The 21,126-nt window shown below is 43.6% G+C and overlaps 1 protein-coding gene and 1 long non-coding RNA gene across 2 annotated transcripts; one reads left to right on the top strand and one right to left on the bottom strand.

The window, feature by feature from the left end:
- Positions 1–513: 513 nt before the first annotated feature.
- rorca (RAR-related orphan receptor C a) lies at positions 514–12,021 on the bottom strand. The gene is made up of 10 exons (XM_088393586.1): positions 11,593–12,021; positions 6,290–6,375; positions 6,042–6,183; positions 4,826–5,263; positions 4,622–4,743; positions 4,409–4,541; positions 3,724–3,831; positions 3,535–3,645; positions 3,345–3,457; positions 514–3,282 (listed from the first exon to the last, which is right to left on the bottom strand). Exons 1-10 carry the CDS (start codon positions 11,597–11,599, stop codon positions 3,121–3,123), a joined length of 1,422 nt encoding a protein of 473 aa, XP_088249712.1. The 5' UTR covers positions 11,600–12,021; the 3' UTR covers positions 514–3,120.
- Positions 12,022–14,112: 2,091 nt separating this feature from the next.
- Positions 14,113–17,370, top strand: LOC148388862 (uncharacterized). The gene is made up of 3 exons (XR_015862009.1): positions 14,113–14,409; positions 16,379–16,459; positions 16,598–17,370. It is a non-coding gene; the product is annotated as an uncharacterized LOC148388862 (long non-coding RNA).
- The last annotated feature ends 3,756 nt before the right edge of the window (positions 17,371–21,126 follow it).

The raw sequence follows: 21,126 nt of genomic DNA, 5'->3' as shown, positions 1-21,126 counted from the left end.
AGATACAAACAGGAGCATTTGTCATAGAGGGGAAATATTGTATTACCCTCGTGGTTTGTGGCTGGCGAGGCAATAATATTAGCATTAATCTGTACATGGATGTATAAAATTGCTGAATGCAACAAAACCGGGATTGCGATAGGTAAATCAAACAATCATAGGACCAAAAACTTCTAAAAAGTATACGCAGGTACTTCATAAACTCCATCCACCCGCAAAGCAATTTTGCAACAATACCACTATTGACCAGAGGGGGTCAGTAACGTACTACATTTAAGACTTACACATAGTTTGACCACTTTTCAAAGTGAAAATATATGCTCGAAATGGCGATATTTGTATTTAGAATTTGTTCTTAGATTATAGAAACTGTATCATGGAACCAAACTGCATTATCAGACGTCCCACTGAATTTAATACATTTTTTGAAACTAGTTTCTGCATTTCCTGAACAAAGTAAACTGTGTTCAGATTAAATCTGTTCTTTTCAATGACAAATCAGTTCAAAACGTGTTTTTTTAATTGTAAAAAGAATTTTATTACATTCTTAAACCCACAAAGCATGTCACCATTGTGCAATAACACTTGTGTTAAAAACCACTCTGGCTCTTATATCCATGACATGACATAAATTACTTCTCATATACAACTATCATGATTCAATATTATTAATAATAATAATATATCTTAAAATAGAGTGACAATATCATATACAGAAGGATCATGACCCAAAAAAATAAGAGGGAGACATATTTAAAAATGCTCTTAAAAAAAATAGAATTACATCTCTCCGAAAGACGAAAAGGACACTAGCGTAGACTGAGGAGGGAAATATGATGGTACGTATCTGGACGAAATCGAAGATCACATCAAAACCAAGACAAGGATCAGAGATCATAATTTTATATGCATTTCACTTTTTTTTTTTTTATAACATTTTTCTTGATTTGTATCCATATCCTATTAAATCTATAACGCCAACGCAACGTGTCTTGCATGAACAATTATCAAAAGGGTTCTATTCCTTGATATTTCCTGTAATCCAACATTCACAAGAACTGTACACAGTGATCAAGGTTCAAAGGTCATCTACAGTTTGTCGGTGCCAAATGCCTCGTTGACATGGCGGGACAGGACAGAGAGCCAAGTTATCACCCTGAGGAACTTCAAACGGGAATATTTTGTCCCGTTAAAACTGCGGCATGGAGGATTGCAATGATTGAGGGGGAAAGAAATAAAAAACAAGAAAAAAAAACGTGCTTAATTAAACATTCTCCGACAAAGTATTGCACCTTGTTACAATCCGGCCAACCCTGCGCATGAGTCAGCTTTGAATTTATCATATTAGAATCCAAAGAACCTTAAAAAAAAAGTCTATGCTACTTTAAAGTTCACTGTTTGGCAACAAAGGCCTAATTGCACAATCCCACTGTGCCGCCGCGACTACGACGGCATGTCGTTTTTGTTTTGTTTGCGCTGTTTTCATTTTTTTTTTTACGCAACTTAAGAGCATCCGTATGAGCAACAGCACTGTCCCAGCAGTGCCACGAAAATCCGATAAAAATATTTCACATCCGGTATATGATTGTCTAAATACGCTATGCAAGTGCTAGCTTGCGCGGAATACTGTTAGCAATTTACTTTTTTTTTTTACTTTCAATGTTAGAATTTGGAGAAAATTTTCAGGATGAACAAATGATTTTGCGTGCGAAGTTCCGGGTATTTTTTGCAATTGTCACATTCTACATCATCGATCTGTCGCTTTAAAAGGCGGGGCCTAACTTGGTGAGTGACGTGTGTGTCAGCATATGAGTGTACTACATCTTTTGCAGAAGCTTTTAAGCATGAATGTTTGAGAGGGAATGAGGTAGTAAAGGGTCAAAAGATTCGACTGAGCAACCTCCAAAGTTGAGTGAAAAATTTGAAGAACCAATCGGAGCTCCAAATTTGCCTCCAAATTTCGTGTTCAAGTCACAAAATGTCGGATGGTCAAAAGGAGTAAACCTCACTTATTCACAAATATGCTGTAGTGAGAGTTGGCGCAGATAATAAATCCCTTCCAACCGACGTCTAAGGAGCTTAACTAACCAGCATCCCATCTGTCAACTCTTTATCCTTTGGCTCCGCCCCCTCCAATCAAAACATGCTGTGGTCATATAGCACATAATAGCTCAGTTCAAAGTTTAGCGATAATATTTTAATTTCTGTAAAAAAGGGAAAAAGTCTATTTAAAGTCCCCATTATGAGTCAGCCTTCAATTTTATTCCCGCTAATTCCATCGATAAAAAAAATAATAATTCCAATTAGTTCTCCCCTGGATTTTGTCAAGAGCTAAAACACCCTTCCACGGTACAGGCAGGCAGCATGGGTGCATTTGTCTCCTACAAACGACTATAGAAACACTATATAGATATATAATCGATATATAAAATGGAAACTCTAAAAATAGATTCACAATCTCTCTTGCGACTCTCCTCTAAGTGGCATATGCAAAGGGAAAGGCGCATGGGACTGAGGTAATGATTGCATCAAAAGGAGCCCATTTACTTCAGTGTCTGAAGGGGGGGAAAAAAATAATAAATACCTGCATTGGACGAGGGGAAAAAAAGAAAAAAAAGGACTGAGATTGATTGGTGGTCCCTTTGAACGCTTTGTTTGCACGCCGAAAACATTACAAAAGGAGACAACTGATGCTGAGTGACAAGCGGTGGATTGCTACCACACAAAAAAAAAAAATCTGCGAGGTAAGTAAGTATTCAGTATGTACATTCGGAAACAGGCCTTGAGGCTGTGCTGAATGCTCGAAGGGGCCGCGTTACATTCAACCGTAGCTTACTGGAGCTCTGAGAACTGCACACGTATGCTTTTTAAAAAAATCATTTGGAAAATACAAATTATCTAGGCCACTCTTGAATCGTTTCTCCCAGCTCCCTCAAAGAGAGATTTAGCGGGCACCCTCGGGCGCGGCGGCGCCAGAGGGGGGCGGTGTGGGTCGGAGCGTGCAGGATTGTCATCGAGCTGCAGCCACATGGTTTGGCTTGCTCGCCCCCTCCCTCACACGGTCTCTGTTGCAGACTCTCTGTTTAGATTTTTCAGTTTGGTTTTGAAGCGAGCGCACGCTTAACCTTCTGTGGAGTCCGGGAACGAGAGTTCGCTGCCGAACACCTCCCGGTAGAGCGGTGGGAAGGTGTACGCCGTCTCGGGGTGGACCAGACGGAAGAACTCCAGTTTGTCGATGTGGAGCATGCAAATGGACCTCATGACGGGAAGTTTGGACACCATCTGGAGGAGGAGGAAGTCGATGAGAAAATATTCGGGTGGGGGGTGGCAAACAGCAGACGTACCTTGGTGAGCTTCTCTTCGGATGCGCCGCCTTTTTGTAAGCAGCGCTGGAGCGCTACGTAGACCTTCTCCTGAAGCTTCTGGATCTGTTGCACATCTGTCAGCCAGGGTCGGTCTAGGACGGAAAAAAAAAAATCGATTTTAATCGAGCGTCTCCAATGAAGCGATGGTCTCAAATGGGATTTCGCTCACCTGGTGAGAGCAACACAGCGGCGGTGAAGAGGGCCATCTCCTCCTCAGACATCTGGATGCGACTCAGGCTTTTGGCCAAGTCGAACACGGCCGCCACCAGGTCGTCGCAGCCTGGAGGAAGCGGAAATAAAACGTCGTCATGGATACGTCAAGGTTGAGGAAGAAGCGGGAGAAGATGGAAGCACTCACCGAGCGCTTTGAAAAAGTGAGCGGGGGCGAACCTCCCGTTAAACAGGAAGGTGTTGTTGATGGGGTTGTAGGCCCGGCACATTCGGATCAGAAGGACATCCATGCAGCCTGGACGGGGACGGAGGAGAAATAAAATCACATCGTAAATAAAAATGATTGGACCGTATTGCACAATGCTTAGAAAACTCATGACAAGGTTAATAGTTGCATAACTCAGTTTCATTTTGAACCTCAGCAAAGCCATCACCGGTGAATCAGGTTTGGCAAAGAGATGATGTCACGCATTCCTTTGCTACGCTGATATGAGCGAGAAGGTCCGATTGTGAAAAAAATAACTAAAAAAAAAATAATCTAGCCGAGTCTAAAACGATGAGCCGTGATATCCAAAGAAACACAATGGACAGATTCTCCAGAGCGTGACGCCACGTGGTCCGAACAACGGCCGCCATTCTTCAGCCGGAGCGCAGATGGGGCGCTTTTTCAAGTCACGCTGCGTGCTTGTGATTGTCGAGCTCCGTCAAGTCGGCGGCCCCTTGAGGCCATTGTACCGCGTGTGCACTTTTCATGTGACAATAAGCACAGCTATTAGAACCGAGCAATAAACACGCACGGCGGGGGAGCCATATTGTCCTGGCGACAACAGCTCCCAGCTGAAAAACCCAACGGGACATTTTTTTTTACTGACCTGCTTTGAGGAGGATAATCTGATCATTCTGACAGAGGTCCATGAAGCCAGAGATACGCTTGGCAAACTCCACCACGTACTGGATGGCGTTGGTGATGTGAATGGCACACTCTTGCCACATCGCTTCAGCCGACTGATGTAAAAAAAAAAAAAAAAAAAACATCAAGAAAACCCGTTCGCTACGATGTCAATTTGAAACGTTAATCAACCTACCTTCGATTGGTACATTCGTGTCTCTTCCACGCTATACGTGGACCACGCCATTCTTTTCAGCTCCTCCGTGCTATACTGGCTCGTCTCGATATGGGACTTCACCACGCACTGAGTTATGCGCTCTGAAACGAGAGAACATTAGCGATAAGATGACCGTCATGCTCCAGATTGATTTACCGCGTGCGTTCGAAAAGTAGAGCTCACCGAGTTCAAGCAGGGAGCATCCTTCGGGCAGCGGGTTGTGGATGGCGTGCGAGAAGAGCCCAGAGTCGTGCAACAGCTGGTACTCGTGTTTGATGCCGTGATTGCCCTCCATAAAGTCCAAGCCGGTCTGTTCCGGTGAACTTTGAGAAGACGAGCTGCTGCCGGCGCTACCGGCCAGCATGTCCAAGCTGCCGTAGTCGCCCCCGTCCTCAGGGGTCAGCGGCAGGTCGAAGAGCAAGCCGTCGGGCAGCATGCTGAAGTCGTCCAGATCGCCCAGGGTGGTGCTGGACACTCTTCTGTAGGCGCGGTCGTGGTCGCCGATGTCGCCGTTTTCTTCCCGGGCGGCCACGCCGGCGCATTCTTGCGACTGCTGGTGCTTCTTGACCTCCGCGTACAAGCTGTCGCGCTGCTTCTTGGACATGCGGCCGAATTTCACCGCTGTGACGAGCACAAATGATGTTTAGTGGCTAGAATAGATATGAATTTACAAAAATAGCTCAGGTATTGTTGCAAAATGTCAAATGAGTTTTATGGAGCGTGCCGAGTTCTAGTGAATGACGTAAGAAGTTGGAGTTGGGTTTGCCGGGTTATTGTTTGGCCGACAATGGTCGCAGCTCTTTGTGCGTTGTCCACATGCGACGACAAAATAAAACTTTAATTGCTCTATTTTGTTTCTTCAAGGGTGGCATAAGTCAAGCTTGCGTAAAACTCTAATTTTGGCTCACGACACAATGCAAGAAAAAATACGGTTGATAACTTGTTTTGCGTGCTAAGTTTATATTTTGCTGTTTGTTTTCCTCAAGCTTGCTTGGTCTTGAATCGGTCGATCGGCAGAAGTCGTCTGAGTCATGGCAAAACAAGATCGAGGAAAACGAGTGACCCGTCAGTGACTTGTGTTAAATAAACAAAAAAAAAACTTTCCAACCAGATAAAAGTTTGTCGTAAGGAACATTTAATAAATGTTTCACTGAGAATATTAGGCTAGTAAAAAAATATATTTTAATTTTGCTAATCTTCTGAGGTATTCTTAGCCACCCCGTGGCCACCCCAAAAAAAAAAAAAAAATCCTAGTTCCGCCAGTGCACGCTATATAAATAAGTCGGATTTTATCTATTCAACACAAAAGCTGTGATTGTTTTCGCACACCAGGTGTTCGTGATCTTATTGGAGGGTGTCTTTTGAAGCGGGTAAACGATGAGTGCGTGACCGTCCTCACCGTCACGGCTCATGCCCAGAGCGAGACACTTCTGCAGCCGGCAGTGTTGACAGCGGTTGCGATTGGTCCGATCGATTAGGCAGTTTCTCTGTCGGGAGCACGAGTACATGGCATTGTTCTGCTGGCTGCGTCGGAAGAATCCCTGAACAAAAAACGTTCACAATCCGATTTCAGTTGGGCGGTGGCTACAAAAAATACTTGGCAGCATTCCGGGTGTAATCATCTTAATGACAAAAGTGATGACTCACCTTGCAACCTTCACAGGTGATGACACCATAATGGATCCCTGAGGATTTGTCCCCGCAGATTTTACAGGGTATCACTTCGATTTGAGCTAAAGAGAGAGAAAGGAATGGATTACTAAAAATTCTAATTCTACAGACAGATTTTCTTTATCCTCTGCAGAAAAACATGTTTGTCTGCATCGTTATACTGCCCCCGGTGGCCGTGTTACGTACATTGGAAATTCATTCCGATGGTGAAAGATGATTCAAGAAAATGATGGCTTTACGAGCACGGTCACGGCACGAATCTTTTCTCAAGGTACCGCAAGATTCTTTTTTTGGAACGATTGTCACAGCCACACAATACAACTCGAATGGAATGGAATGTACACTGACCAGTGAAAGAGGGAAATGCTGCGCCTTTTTTTGAGGAAGAACATTTGCTTTTTATCTCATCCACATTTAACGTGCACATTAGCATTTTTAACAAGTTCTTATTTAAACTACGCATTAGCATTTTTAGCTAGTCCTTATTTAAAGTCCACATTTACATAAGCTACCTGTCAAAACTCAATATTTAAGCAATGCTAATTAAATGGTGTCAAGCAGGTCGTCAAAAACGTCACGAGTGGAAAGGTAGTGCAAAAACGACGGCGAACCCAGCACCTTCCGTGATTGACACGGGAGCCGGCGTATACATTATGCACCTCCAGTTCATTGTGGAAGCTTGAGCCTTCTTAGCAAGGAACAGCATGTTCTTTTCATTATGTTGTTTATCTAAGTAGCTGGGCCTCCTCAAGCCCAGAATAGCAGGTCAATTGCATTAGCCGAGGCTCGAGGTTATAAAGTTTCATGGCTCGCGCCTCTCCGTCCCTCCTTCTCTCGCTTCTCCTCTAGGAAGACCACAATGCTCATCTCGCAAAACAACTTTTGAGAATTTGGGCAAACTAAGCCGCTATTGTGTTGACTGCTCACATTTTCCTTTTTGGGCAAAAAAAATAATAAATCAGCTTTTTCACATTTTTTTTTTCTAAAGGCTCTTTGATAAAATACTCAGAATCGAGCTGGGGAAGAGATGAGATTTGCGTCACGCACTTGAAAAGAAAAAAAATGAGAGCTATCATTGAAATAATAAACGACTTGGTTATTTTTCATCCGCACTTCCTGCACAATGGTGACATTTATGGCCAGTATTATAAAGATATGAATGAATAAAAATAAATAAATAAATGTCAGTTTTCGGGGGGGGGGGGGGGGATTGCTGCTCCCTTCTATTGCTCCTCCGCCGCCCCTCCCGGCAGCCTGTTATATAACCGCAGTCTGGCCGCATTCCACAAATGCACGCATTCAAAGGTGGTTGCCCCGACAACCGGAATGACGTTCCTCCTTCGCCCGCCTCCGCTCTCATTGTGCCTTTTGACTCGCCGCCTCACCTGCCAGTCAGCCGAGCGGCAAAGTCGGGCCTGCCGGGCCTGAGCTGTTCCACTGACACACTTTCCCATTCATGCAGCAGGAGCCCCCCCCCCCCCCTTCCCATTTTAAGGCCTAAACTTTGACAAAACATATCACCGCTGACAGTTTTAAAACGGCGAGTCGGTGGTTGTTTCGAAACTCGCCCGACATCTGGCTTTATTCAAAACGTCAAACTACAGTCGAGTAAGAACAGCTGTAGCCAATGGCGGCTCCCGACTTGTTGCAGCATGTCAAGTATCGAGAGTGAAATTTCATCTGTGCCCATAAATCTATTTTTTGCTCCGATTGCAGCCGACTCTAGACGGATCCCGCCGGCAAATAAACGTCTGTGTAATTACGACATGCGAGTAATAAAAGCTAAAGACTTATTAGCGTGAATGAGATAAGAGAGGGGGCGATTTATAGCAGCGGTGTGACAGGAATTAAACTTGTTACCTCCGCCAAGGCGGTTTAGCAGGATTGCGCAAAAGCAAATGTGACTTGAGCACTTAGCTCAACGCTACGTGACGGGCTAATATTTATATACACATTTTACTGAGCGAATACGAACATCGACTCACAAATTTGGATTCGAACCATTTATGTTATTTATAAAAATTTGATCGTTTCAGTTACATCTGTGCCGGTTTTCGCTCAGGACTTTAGAAGGGAAAAGTGTTGTAAAGGCTTGTCAGAGCGGACTTTGCTCTCTCATCCGAGCTAATCAAACAGTCCAAGGTTCTGTTTACCCCGGTCCTTACCTGAAATACTGTACTTAACCTACTTTTGGAAAAGAACGCCGCCTGACTTTTATTTCTATTCCAGATCATGTAAAGGCAGACGTTTCAAATATGTTTCTTGCGAGGATCGAGACCGTCTTTCTAAGAAACGACTCGGCATTTTAACCTCTCTGACCTACCTTGAAAACAAAATATGACCTGACACCCGTTAAAAAATAAACCGCATGTTTAAGTGATTACCGCGAGTGTGAGGTGACAAGTACAAAGGGGCCCGTGACAGAGCCCTGTGACATGCCTCGAGTGCAGCCGGACGCCGCGGGGTGGGGGGGGGGCAATTCTGACATTTACGGCCATGTTTTCTGGACTGACAGGAATCGCAAGATGGCCGCAGGGCAATTCATCATTTGCAAGAGGGCCAAATCGCACACCAGATCGACTTACACTTGCGGTGCGGAATGTTTCCAGCCGACGGGGAGAGAACAGTTTAAAGCATAATGCAGACACAACGCAATGCTGGCGGTCACAAAATGCCCACAAGGCATCTTTCCATCAACACACATCCGAAAAAGGACTTTTTAAGATTTGGAGGTCAGCTTTTTTTTGTTTTTTTGTATACAATGAAAGGTTAGCCGTCGGATAAACACAAGTTAATTTTCTCTAATTAATTGCAGCTAAATCATGACCTCATTGTTGTACCGGTATAACTCTGCAAATGTAATTTAATTATTGTAATTAAACGTTATTAACCTGTGTAGCCACCTGCTGACATTCATTACGGCAACAATGGCGGCATATAAGCATCGACTGTTTTTTCTTTTCTTCTGGTGACATTGAAAATTTTCTAATTTTAAACAGGTGCTTTGTGTCAAAATAAGGGTTGGGAATAATCCACATACCGATCCGATGTAGGTCAAGATGAGATCATTATCTCACGCGGATGTAGCTTTAGCGTCAGACGCTAGCATTTATTCAGTTCACCATATTTCCAATTAGGAAAACGGGAACGAGGTTCGTTCCGTCGTCGCATTATGTCAGTGTTTCCCAATCTTTGAGCCAAGACGCATATTTGACATTGGAAGAAACCTCAAGACTATGAAAAGTACATACAGAGAAATAATAATAAAAAAATCTCGTCTCAATTTACTCAGAAACTCTGTCTCAGCGTGACAGCTGGTGTTGTTTAGCTGAGCGCAAAGATGACGCGTCGGAATTTATTACAGGGATTGAAAATAGCCACGCGCAAAGATGAGAGGAATCATTTTCAGGCCAATTACGTGAAATTGGATAATTTTCCATAATAATCATTTTGCTTCCAGGTATCAGACCGACGCTATTTGTTAGCTTTGGAGCACAAGCACACCGAGGGAGTTTTTTTCGCACAAATGAAAATATCGGAGTGGCCTTGAGATTGACTACTTTTCTTCAAGATACCACCAAATAAATGTCGAAGCAAAATATTTATTTACCGAGCTCTTGTAAACACGAATGGAGTCTAGTTAATTGCGGAATTTTAGCGTGCCGTCGACAGCGAGGGGAGAGGGCACCTTGACACATACCGAGTTTCGCTGTGAACTCCCGCGAGGTTGCTGCGGATAGCGGCCGGGAGGCGTTCTTGGAGAGCACTGCATGACCTTTGACCTTTGCGGCACCCCCGGGGGGCCTTTTGATCCTCGTGAACTCAACACGGCTGACTGGTTTCATCGTAGCGCGGCAGTCAGAGGAAAAAAACTAGCCTTTGTTTTCATTAAATATGAGGCAGTCTTTTTATTCCTCAAAAGGTTAAACAAATATAAAATCGGTTTTGAAATATGACTAATTCATATGATTTGATACCGATTCAAATTAGGATTACTCGTCTATGCTCAACGCCAACCGAAATTTCCTATCCAACTAAATGCAGTCGCGGGTCTCGCTCGTTCCCTTGGGTTGATATGAGTAACCCAAGCGGACAGAGGAACCCGAGCTTAACTCGAGCCTGCTGTGCCTCAGGTTTAAATGTGAGCTTGCTGTGCCCATATCCGGCTTTGCCACAGCGCTGACATCATAACAACGGCAGGGACACCTTCGGACACTTACGTCTTTCGATACACAGGAAAGGAACACTACTTAGGCCTACCACGGAAAAAACAAAAGTCGTGGCGATTATCAGGGAGGGCCAATTAATCACAGCCTTCGCATTAATTACTACTTTCCTTTTCACCAAAGCTTTGGCACCATCTTGTGGAATATTATTTCATGATCGAAAGATAACAAAACTGCCAATTGGTGACTTTTTCCATCAAATAACTCAGGAAAAAAAGTTTTTGTGAAGATCGAATCGCGACTGGTGGAGGCGGAAAAATACATTGGTTTTTTTTAATCAAAAAGTTTCATTTCCTTTTACGTCAGCTCATGCTAGTGCAGATATGCTTACAAATAGATATTGAGTGCGCACCATAAAAGATGAGCATCCTTCTCGATTGGAAAGTCATTTCAACAAACACACACACGTATGCACACTCACACACACTCACACAAACAGTAATCCTCAATGACAGAACTAGGTCAGTGGAACACCTCCTATCCTCCACCTCTACGTAACACATTGTCCACCATACCGATGAAAACAAGAACACACTTGACAGACAAAAAGAAACACTTGTGCAATATTTTACAGTACTGTAAAGCCTTTTTTTTTTTTTTTTTTTTACTATATATAATTTTAGTGGTCAAGTGGGACACACACTGATGATATTTAGTGTCAGAAAATGAACTCGGGCAAGCTCGGAGCTGATGTTAAAGGTAAATAAAAATGGTGAAATTAAACAAAGTAGGCGCGTAAAGTGTCTTTCGTGGAGGTTTGAATCAACCAGCTCGCACCCTCCCTTCGCCATTCCCTCTCTCGCTCTTACATAACCGCAGTAAAGTTACCAGAGAGGCAACATACGCACTAAATAATACCAGCCACCTTACAAACTAACTATTTTGTGCAAAGATGCAAAACTGCAACGTATATTTGACATAAATAACGATATATATTTTTTTCTATTTATTGTTATTTTTCAAGGTGCGTTTAAATGCTTTCCAAAAAAGTGCGCATTTCAGCCTCTTATTATTTTGCAGGAATTCCAAACTTTCTTGTGACGGCAAACTTACCTCTCATGTCGTCGATTTATTCTATACGAGTCATGAAATTCCTCCTTGCTTGTGAGGTGGAGAAAAAAAAAAGCCGGGGTGAAAACTGAACTTGCTCCGAACTGTAAAAACAGCAACTCCTCATACGACTCGTGGAGCCTTTTCGCCAGGGGAGAAAAAAAAAAGGAAAGAAAGCGCGTCCACGATACGATACTTTGCGGTTTGTAAAAGTTTCTACGCGGTTTGCCTTTGCGGTTGGGTCGTTGCGGTGAACTCTTGCGTTGGTCGGTCCTGCAGCTTCTTCCTTCCTGCTCTGCAGCTGGCGCTAACCTACTTTAAACGACGCGTGGACTACACATGATCGTCACCCGTCCAGCCAACCAGTCAGCCAACGAGCGTGCCCGCCCGCCGCGTGCGTGGCCCGTTGTCGCTACAGGCGCGCGCACGTAAGCAAGCAAGCAGGCAGGGCGGGTGGCTGGCGCGCGCGCGCCTCCGGAGCTTCTCTTCGCTCCCTCTCACGCGTGCGTGAGAAAGTGTGGCAGTGTGTCAGTTCAAGCCGTCGGCCACGCAGCGTGGGAACTACTACACGGCGCGTGGAAAGCAAACTTATCTTTTGCTCCTATTTAAAAAAAATAAAAAATCACACCAGAAACCTCGTGGAGGGAAATAAATTATTTATACTGACTGTACTTTGGTACATTTTTCGCCCTTGGACTGCAGTCTTTTTTTTTTTTTTTTTTCCCCCAACACCAATGTTCTGCTTAAGTGCAGAGTACGTTTGCCACCATTTAAACAATGCAACTTTATGTAACTTTATTGCCGTAGCAGAACTAATAGAGGGCTACAAAATGAGGTTTGCAGCTGTTAGGCCCATACTGTAAAAATACACACATTGCAAAACTATAAATATCTGTAGCTACAGTACAATAAAAAAAAAGAAACAAACGAAACAGATATGGATGCCAACAGTACATTAAAATTATAATTGTTACAATAAATTGGTCTTGGATTCAGGGCTCTAAAAGAATTGTTTACTTTCAACTAAACTGCATCTTGTTGTGACGTGATGCGAATTGAGGTCACTGCTAGCATGTAGCATCTCAATTTTTTGCTCGTTAAATCAAAGCAAAAAAAAACTCGTCAAAAATCGGGTCAGTTGCGTTTCAAGAGGTGCCTCCTCCTGATTTCTTTTTCACTACATGCAACAGTGGAGGAAGTTCATTATATCACCGGATTAACAACCGCTAATCTCATTTGAGGGAATTACCTGAGTCAACAAGTTGCTTTCTTTCATTGGGTACACTGACAATGTGTGTGTGTTTTTCCATAACACATTTTCAAGATTTAAAAGAACGCATTTATCACGCTGAATTGTCCCGGGCAGATGTCGATAGGAGCAAAGGCCGCCGGCGCACAAACATTAATAACGCTGACTGAATAATTGATTGGCCGACGTGGGTACCAAGACGAGCGTATCATGTAACGCGGGCGCAGTTATGAAATGAGGAGAGAGATTATGGTAAGTAGGTTAGTGGAGCAACACGGAGCTTTCACACACCCCTCCCGCTCGGGACGCTCATGCGCCCTCACCGCGAGCGTTCGACCGGGCCTCGATCGTTGACTTCCCAGAACTCCACTTCCGCTTGTTGTTCCCCTCCGAGCACGTCGCCATTCGTTTACATTCTGTAAAGCAGATAAAACATCGGCAAATAAACGCCAAACGTTCCCCCTGTCTTGTTTGACAAGCACAATGATGGGAAATGTGCCGTCTTGATTGTTTGTTGCTCGTATTCTATTCTCCCTCCGGCCGTGTAAACTTCCACTTCCTCCCGTTTAGGCGGGTTGTGTTTCCTTCCCTGATCCTGATCTGCCACGACGCTAGGATTATATTGTGTCCTTCGGCGTGTCTGCAAAGCGGCCAAGCATCCATCCGGCGTTCGCTGCCTGTAATGACACTCACCCGCTGACCCTGAGACTTACGTAACCACGGCGATGCCCAAATTAGACCAGCGGTGGGCGGCGGGGTCGTTGTATCGTTTAAAAGATACGCAGACATAGCTTGTTATCTGGAGTGACTCAAATCATTGTATATATACAATGTGCTATAGTAAACAAACACATAAATAAGCCTCAGTTAGCTTGATGCTAACACACAATGCAAAACCACATTGATGGGCTAATAGCATGTAAGCATAGTGCAAGCAACGGATATTTCAAGACAGACTTACAGACATATATTCTTTATCCTCTTTAGCAAGTCAAATAGACAAGTCTATCCTTATTTCTCGAAATAACCCAGCTTTGACTCATGCCTTTTGGCTATTTTGCACAATTTGCATTGCTTTTGAGAGAGCAGTTCTAAAAGTGTATGTTACAGTCGCTTTGAAACTCTTCTTTGTTTGTGTCGAAATTACTCTTACACTGCCAGGCTTTGTTCAAAGTCAGCACGAGTTACTTTGGTGGTTCCTCCGAAACCACCATTTTAATATCTGTAATTCTTTTCAAGTACAAAGTGACCAAATAAGAGCATGGAAAAACAAAGTCAGTCATAAAAAGGCCCTTTGTGACTTTCACTTTTGCGTATTTGATCATCCCCGGTGTGCTCGACGCACATTCGACCAGGCGAAACCGGCGTGTATGTAAATCCTGCAACGGCCAGCGGATTATTTTGGGAGCCAAGCGGCCGTAATCCTCTCTTCTCTCCTTCATCCCGCTGAAAGCTCTCTCCCCTTCTCCTCTTTCCGACGGCCTCTAAGCCCCCTCTCACTCTTTTGCTCGGCCCTCGCCGTATCCTGTAATCTGGTTTGGCTTCACCTGCCGAAAGGTTCACGTCAATAGGTCAGTGTGTTAAAGCCGCCGGGCATTTCCTCCTGTCGGTTGTCATCGCAGTCATGTACACACACATATAAACACAGCGAGGGTTGTAAAGATTGTTTTGAATGTCATTCTCCTGATTAATAATCCTGCGATGAATCATCGCCGGATGGTTTGGTGGGGTTGGGCGGTGTCGGTAAACCGCAAATGTTTACAGTGTTGCCATATTTGGCAAAACGTCTCCACCGGGAAGTGAAAAGGGGATATAAAATAAAATATTCCCTCGTTGTCACCAATTGCATCACGCCGTGTTTTTGTTTTATGTTGTAAAAAAAAAATACAACTGTTCACCACTAGGTGGCAGACCTTGTAGCCCTCGCTCCTGTTCATCTCCATGACAGAAGAAGAAATTAAAGATGTTTTCCTTTTGGCACGTTAGACTTGCTAAATTAATTTTTTAATTTTTAATTGAACATAACTTATTTGTACTAATTGACCAATACAGTGATTTATTTATATATAATTTATAAAAAAACCACATCTGCTCAGACTTGGGCCTTTGTATATATGAAGCGACCCGTTGCCATGTCACAGAAACACGAGGACACTAACGGGGGGTTGTCAAGGTAAAACAGTAACCCCCCCCCCCCCCCAACAACAAATGTGACACATCCTCCGAGCTAAAGCAACTAACTTGCCCTTCAGCTCCCTCGTAACCTCTCGTCCTCTCCCAGCAGCTGCCGCTAGCGTCGCTAAATCAAAAGCCGAGCGACCACATGACGCCATCTTATTTATTTGCCATATTTAAAAGACGGGTGTCCAATTTAAATTGAGATTTACCGCCCTCCCACGTGGCTATCTGTCCCGCTTATCAAAAAAGCTCCTCTGTCCCGTTCCCTCGTCGGCGTGGTGACGAGGCTCTCGACGCGAGGATAGAGGAATGAACATTAATCTACTCTGGGACTCAAAGAAGATTACTGCAGAGATTACGCTTGTGAGATAAACACACATACATAAGAAAAGAAAATATTAAGTAAGAGTGGATGGAGACATGTTGCCGGCTGTGACTCACGTCCATCTCGCCTTGAACCCATCTGCTGTTGTTGTTCTCCATTGTGAACCGAGCCAGACAGTTTTCATGTCTCTGACGCGTCTCTTCGTTCCTTTGCACGCTTGAATCAACGGGAGAAAGAAAATGGAGATTGGTCAGGTTATGACAGGACAGGAAATGGCATCAATGAAAAGAGTCGGAGGGTTACTGAGAGGTGGAGGACAAAAAGGAAAATATGGAATAAGAAAAAATCAGACTGATAGAAAGCAAAGTGACAAGACAATGAGGAACACCTGGACGAGACTGGAGAGGCCGAGGTCACTGATTGGTCGACACGAGAGGCCGGGCTGACAGAAAACCGCCAGAAATGGGGAAAATAACAAAACAAACTAATCCAAACAAAAACACAGATGGGACAAAAAGTTGAGCTATGAAGGGGCCTCGGAAAATAGTTGAAAACTTTTTTCGTGAGCCTGCAAATCTTATGTGGATGAAGTCCTTCCAATATAATTTATGGGCCATCATGAGTAAGTCATTAACCAGACAGAAGTTACCAAATTAGATGAACAAGATCAGGAAAGCGTCTGGACTATCTGACCAAATTAAACAACTCCTTTGGCCTACTTGCACTTTGCCGCCGCAACTTGACTCATTGCTCCAGTCTCAACTAGTTTGCCGTCTCGACAAGAACGGAAATGTTGAGCAACTAAATCCACACTCGAAACCCTAACCGAGTCTTAGAACCTTATTTAAAATCCCAAAACGAGTTTTCTAAGAAAAGTTTTTTTTTTTTTTTTCCCATAAAGACACCCGAGTTCTTATTTCACGAAGACACAAAATCCACGGAAAGAGGCGCCGCGTGAAACCCAAGCGAGCCGATTGGCCGAGCGGGTGTCCCGACAATCCGAACGATGATACTGAAAGCGGATCTGTTCTTTGCAGCTCTTGCTTCCATGACAACAAGCGTGCAGGGCCCCTGACCCCGTGGCGCGTCTGCTATGAATCATCGGGCCGGAGCGTACGGTAACGCCCACAAATGTACAGCACATACATATGTGCATCCAAACACGTGTCGAGACACAACATGTTTTTAAAAATGTTAGCCAATCCGGTTGATTTCAATAATCATTTCATATTCTCGTACATTTGATTTTTTTTTAGCTCAAGTCCAGGAATCGAATCAGTGTTTCGAGGACCTTTGACACGCCATAGCCTGTTTACTGCTGCGGATTCGGGGAAAGAAATGTAGGCTTGTTAAGGTGAAAGGCGCCTTTCGAGCGGATGGCATGCGGAGACTAATGGCCTGTCCTGGAGGCTGAGGCAGAACCGCACCTGAATTCCCTGCGTCAACATACACAACTCGGCGTGTACACACACAAGGAAAACAAAAACATATCGCCTTTTATATATATGAGTAGGACAGCTAATGCTAATTTGAAATGCTAATGCTTATTTGAAACCATCGCTGTAGTCTGATTTGGAATCCGAACTCAAAATCTTTGCTTTTAAACTGTGCAGCTCACCGAAATATTAATTGGGTCGATGACAAATGTGTCAACGTGAACAAACATAAGCGGGCAGAGGTATGAGCCTTGTGGCATTCCACTGCTGCTATTTTATTTTCCAACATCTCAAACCAATGTCAACATTTCACGATTCCAATCCAGATTATATCTCAAATCGACCGAGGAACCATTTTATTTATCGCATTAAAAAAACTATTATTTGATTGACTCTTGTTAGACTCCACTAAGGGAGCGGCGACAGCTGTTTTCCGTTGTGCGCGTCTGGAGACAATGACTTCAAGTTGAAAGAATTCCAATCTGCAGTTAATCCCGGTTACTCTCCATAAATATGCTGCATCCTTCCTGCCTCACGCGGATGAAAAACGAACATTTCTGAAGCATTTCATCAAAAACTAGCAGCCGCATTTATTACCCACGCATGCAGCTGATTTGTCGAATAAATTGGATTACAGGAAGAATGTTGATGTGCCTTCATTATTTCTGCTTGCCCTCACACTTCTATTCTGACAGATGCCTCCGGGCAATATTTAATACAGCGACATTACAGGAAATTAGATCATTACTGCAACTCTCCCATCTGGTTTACCTGAGACAAACAAGTTTTGTTCACATTGTACCAAAGTAGAGGAAGAAAAACAACTGCAGACTGCGAGATTACTTTTCTCCCGGACAATAGTGTTATTATTATAATTTGATAAAGGCAATATTTACGCCGGCGTAACATTCTTGGCGAATTATATTTGCTGCTTTTTACGTCAACGCAGTGCCAACGAGAAAATGAAGTTGAGAAAAGTACAGAGTGTAACTCTGAATATCTAATTATACATGAGCAGACATCATGTAATACTTTGGAGACTACTTGGAAGTGGCCCAGATTGGTAAAGAAGTGTCAAAAAGGGCTTTGTTGTTTTGTTTTGTTTTGTTTTTTTTTGGAAGAGGGGCATTGCAAAGCTAAAAAAATTGACAATGATTGGTTAAATTCCTTCACAGTCCGTTTGCAAACTCCAAAGCAGTCATGTTACATTTTTTTCACTGGATACTCTTTAAATGCATTAATTCAGCCGCTGAGGAGAATGCTAATAGAAAGTAATGTGCATAATATTCACAAGCTAATGAAGATAAGTCGATTCACGCGCATGCTAACCTTGTTTCATCGTCTCGAAATTAATGTTCAGTACAGATGCTTCAAAAGCTGCTCCGACAAAACAGCATGTGCCCGAAAGTCATAAAACATTGATTAATCCTTCCAGCTCCAATTTAAACTCTATAAAAATGTTGTTATGGAATCCAAACAATCAAATATTGTTACTTTATTCAAACACAGCCATCTCTGTTCTCCCGCCCGAATGAAAACTTTTGCAAAAGTCCACACCCCCTCTCCCTCCTGGAACTGTTGCATGAAGCAAAAGAATACAAACAAGAAATTCCTGTCACAGTGTGCTTCTTCCCCATCTTGTGACAGCAACTTGTGATGGGTTGCGCAAACTTAGCAGATGGATTATGGACGGCCATAGAAATAGACAAAATATTGTTTTGCTTTGAGCTTCCTCATTCTATCAGCCGCAACATTGTACAAGTTAAGTAACACCGTTGATCATTTGGTTCAATTCCTGTGCTTACCTTCCCGTTACCTCGAAATATGTAAACAGCTTTTATACTGGCGGTCAATTTGACCCCATTCGGGAACGGCCCTCGCAATGCTCAAAGAATAAAGATCTTATCGTCCCACTATTGAGGAGAGCAACACAAACACACAAACAAAAGCGCACACTGTCATGAGTACACGCAGCTGCTCATCTATTGTCATGGCGACGCATCAGAAGATGCTCTCATGATTAACGGTAAACATGGGCTCCATCTTTCCAGCTAGAGACTATTTAGACAAAAGCGACGTGACGCTGCGGTCAATCTCGAAATCTGTACAAAAATATACGGTCGCAGTGATGACAACCGATAAATGAATCGAAATACATTTCTTTCAATGTCACGACTCTTCATCCAGGGAATTGTGTAGTATAAAAAAATCTGCTTTTTAATTACGCCTGTATGCGCCTTGGCCACTTGGGGGCAGTAGAAACAGCTAGTAAGACGGTCACAAATGCTCAGTAAGCTGCAGTAACATTTTTTTCTTCTACGTGGAAGATAAAGAATATAAGCGTTCAAATAATTGGTTGTATAATTTCTGTTTTTCATTCTACTTTTTTGTGTTTTACCAACAACACCAAATGGTTGACATACTTTGCATGGACACACCGCCTGCTAACTTGGTCATTTTGTTCCATTCCAATGTTCTTTCGCTTCGAAACAGACAGCGAGTGTGGGTCACCGTCTCAATTTCCCACCTCATCTTTAATGGGCCAAGCGTGCGCTATCGGCTGGCGATCTCCATTGGTCTAATCCGGCCCTCGTATGGTGTTACAGCACAGCGCTAGCGCTGGAGCTAATCAGCAAAGCCGGACCTGACACACTGACACACATTTACAAACCACAACACACACTTCCACCCGAAGCCATGTTTGTGTGTGCCGGGCTTTGGTACAAACGGGTGGCGCTCGACACCCCTGGACTGGCACGGGCAACAAAACGCAACCCAGGAGGGCCTGAGCGAAGATTTAAAGCCGAGAACCTGTCAACTGCAACGGACGTGCTAAGCAATATTTTACGCTGCTGCCGATATTGTAATTATACAGAACTAATTGAGAAAGAGTCTAATGTTCCGAGTGATTCATCGGCGTTCTCAAAAGAGGCCTAGCCAATATTTGTAGTTAATTATGAAGCCGTTTCTCAGAACCAGACAAGTCGATGAGCACACTTACTTTTTTTAATAATTCAAACAAGTAAAAATACCAAATGAACTTGAAATAAGTTTTAATATTCTCCTGGCAATAAAATTTCCAAGCCAACCAACCAATGGAGATCCGAGTTGCATTTAAAAATCAATTTTGTGACCCATCTTAAATGTTTGTGATCGCAATGTCACTCGGGTCGTCGCACTTTCGTGCTCGTGCATTAATAAAGAACTGAAAGGTCATCCACTGGAGTTTTTGTGGCCCAGAGTTTTTTTTTTTGTTGACATACAGGAACATCGTATAGCGCCTAATAGGAAAAGGAAACAGTACAGCGCAGCGTGGCGAGGACGAGGTAGACGTGACTCAAAGTCTCGTCACGTAGCCTCAATTTACAGCACTTTTACATCCCGGCTAAACGCATCTGAAATATATTGAACTTTGAACCACGTTACCGTGGCAACAACTACATTTCCCCATTCGAGTGCTCGGGAGGACAACGGCGGGGAGGTAATGGCGTGCTCACACAATGTCGATAAACGCACCTTTGTGCAGGCGTGGAACACAAAGGAAGAGGACATTTCGTGGCGGGGGACGAGATTGAGAAAAAAAAAAAAGTCGAGGACAGGACAAAAGGCCTCGCTGATGAAACTGTGTTCTGCTCCACTGCCCCAATAAACTGACATCAACAACTGGAGTGCAAAAAAAATTCGGATTCAGGCTTCATAAGCTTTGCTGAAACTATGACGGAATATCAAGCAGGATTCCCACCGACCAGTAAAATTATTCTAAAGCCAAAATTGTAAATCTTCGTGTTTAAATCTACGAATAAAACTCTTTCCAGGGGCTGATGGAGGTAACGCATTCAAGAGCCTTTCCATATTTCACGAGTAAATAGCTGGCAGACGTCTTTGCGAATATAATGTTCCGCCGGATCCAGGCGAGCCAATGAGGAGACGCGGCGGCTCAGATGAGGACGCGGTGTCAGGTGCTTTGGTGGCGATGTTAGGTAAGACGCACCTTTCAGACCAAGCTGTCGAGTTTAGAAAGGAAAAAAAAAAAAAAAAAAGCCACCCACGTTGGAAAGAGGTGTGGAGGTTCAAGTAAAAGGGGTTCCTCAAGGCCAGAAAGGCGGAAGAACTTTAATGAGCAAACTGCTATTGCGGAACTACTTAAGTGGAAGAAACATCCCAGTGGGGCAAATATAATAAAAGTTGCTGCGCGCACACCAGGTGTCCCAATAATAATGTGCCCGTTATGTCACCGATTGCCGACGTGAATCTGTACATCGTTATCATTTGCCAATTAGGCCTAAATATCGATTTTAACACCCTGCTGATTATTCCAATTACACCTCTGCGAGCACGACAGGTTGCCT

The sequence above is a fragment of the Syngnathus floridae genome, chromosome 13, assembly GCF_059516105.1.
Source record: "Syngnathus floridae isolate MCC-2025c chromosome 13, RoL_Sflo_1.0, whole genome shotgun sequence".
Lineage (NCBI taxonomy): Eukaryota > Metazoa > Chordata > Actinopteri > Syngnathiformes > Syngnathidae > Syngnathus > Syngnathus floridae.
This window is presented reverse-complemented; position numbering and strand designations above follow the sequence as displayed.

Coding starts and splice junctions, on each gene's coding strand:
- rorca (XM_088393586.1), bottom strand. Junction 3,458..3,534: donor CGCTGTGTTGCTCTCACCAG/GTGAGCGAAATC, acceptor TTTCCGTCCTAG/ACCGACCCTGGCTGACAGAT. Junction 3,283..3,344: donor CCGAAGAGAAGCTCACCAAG/GTACGTCTGCTG, acceptor CTCCTCCTCCAG/ATGGTGTCCAAACTTCCCGT.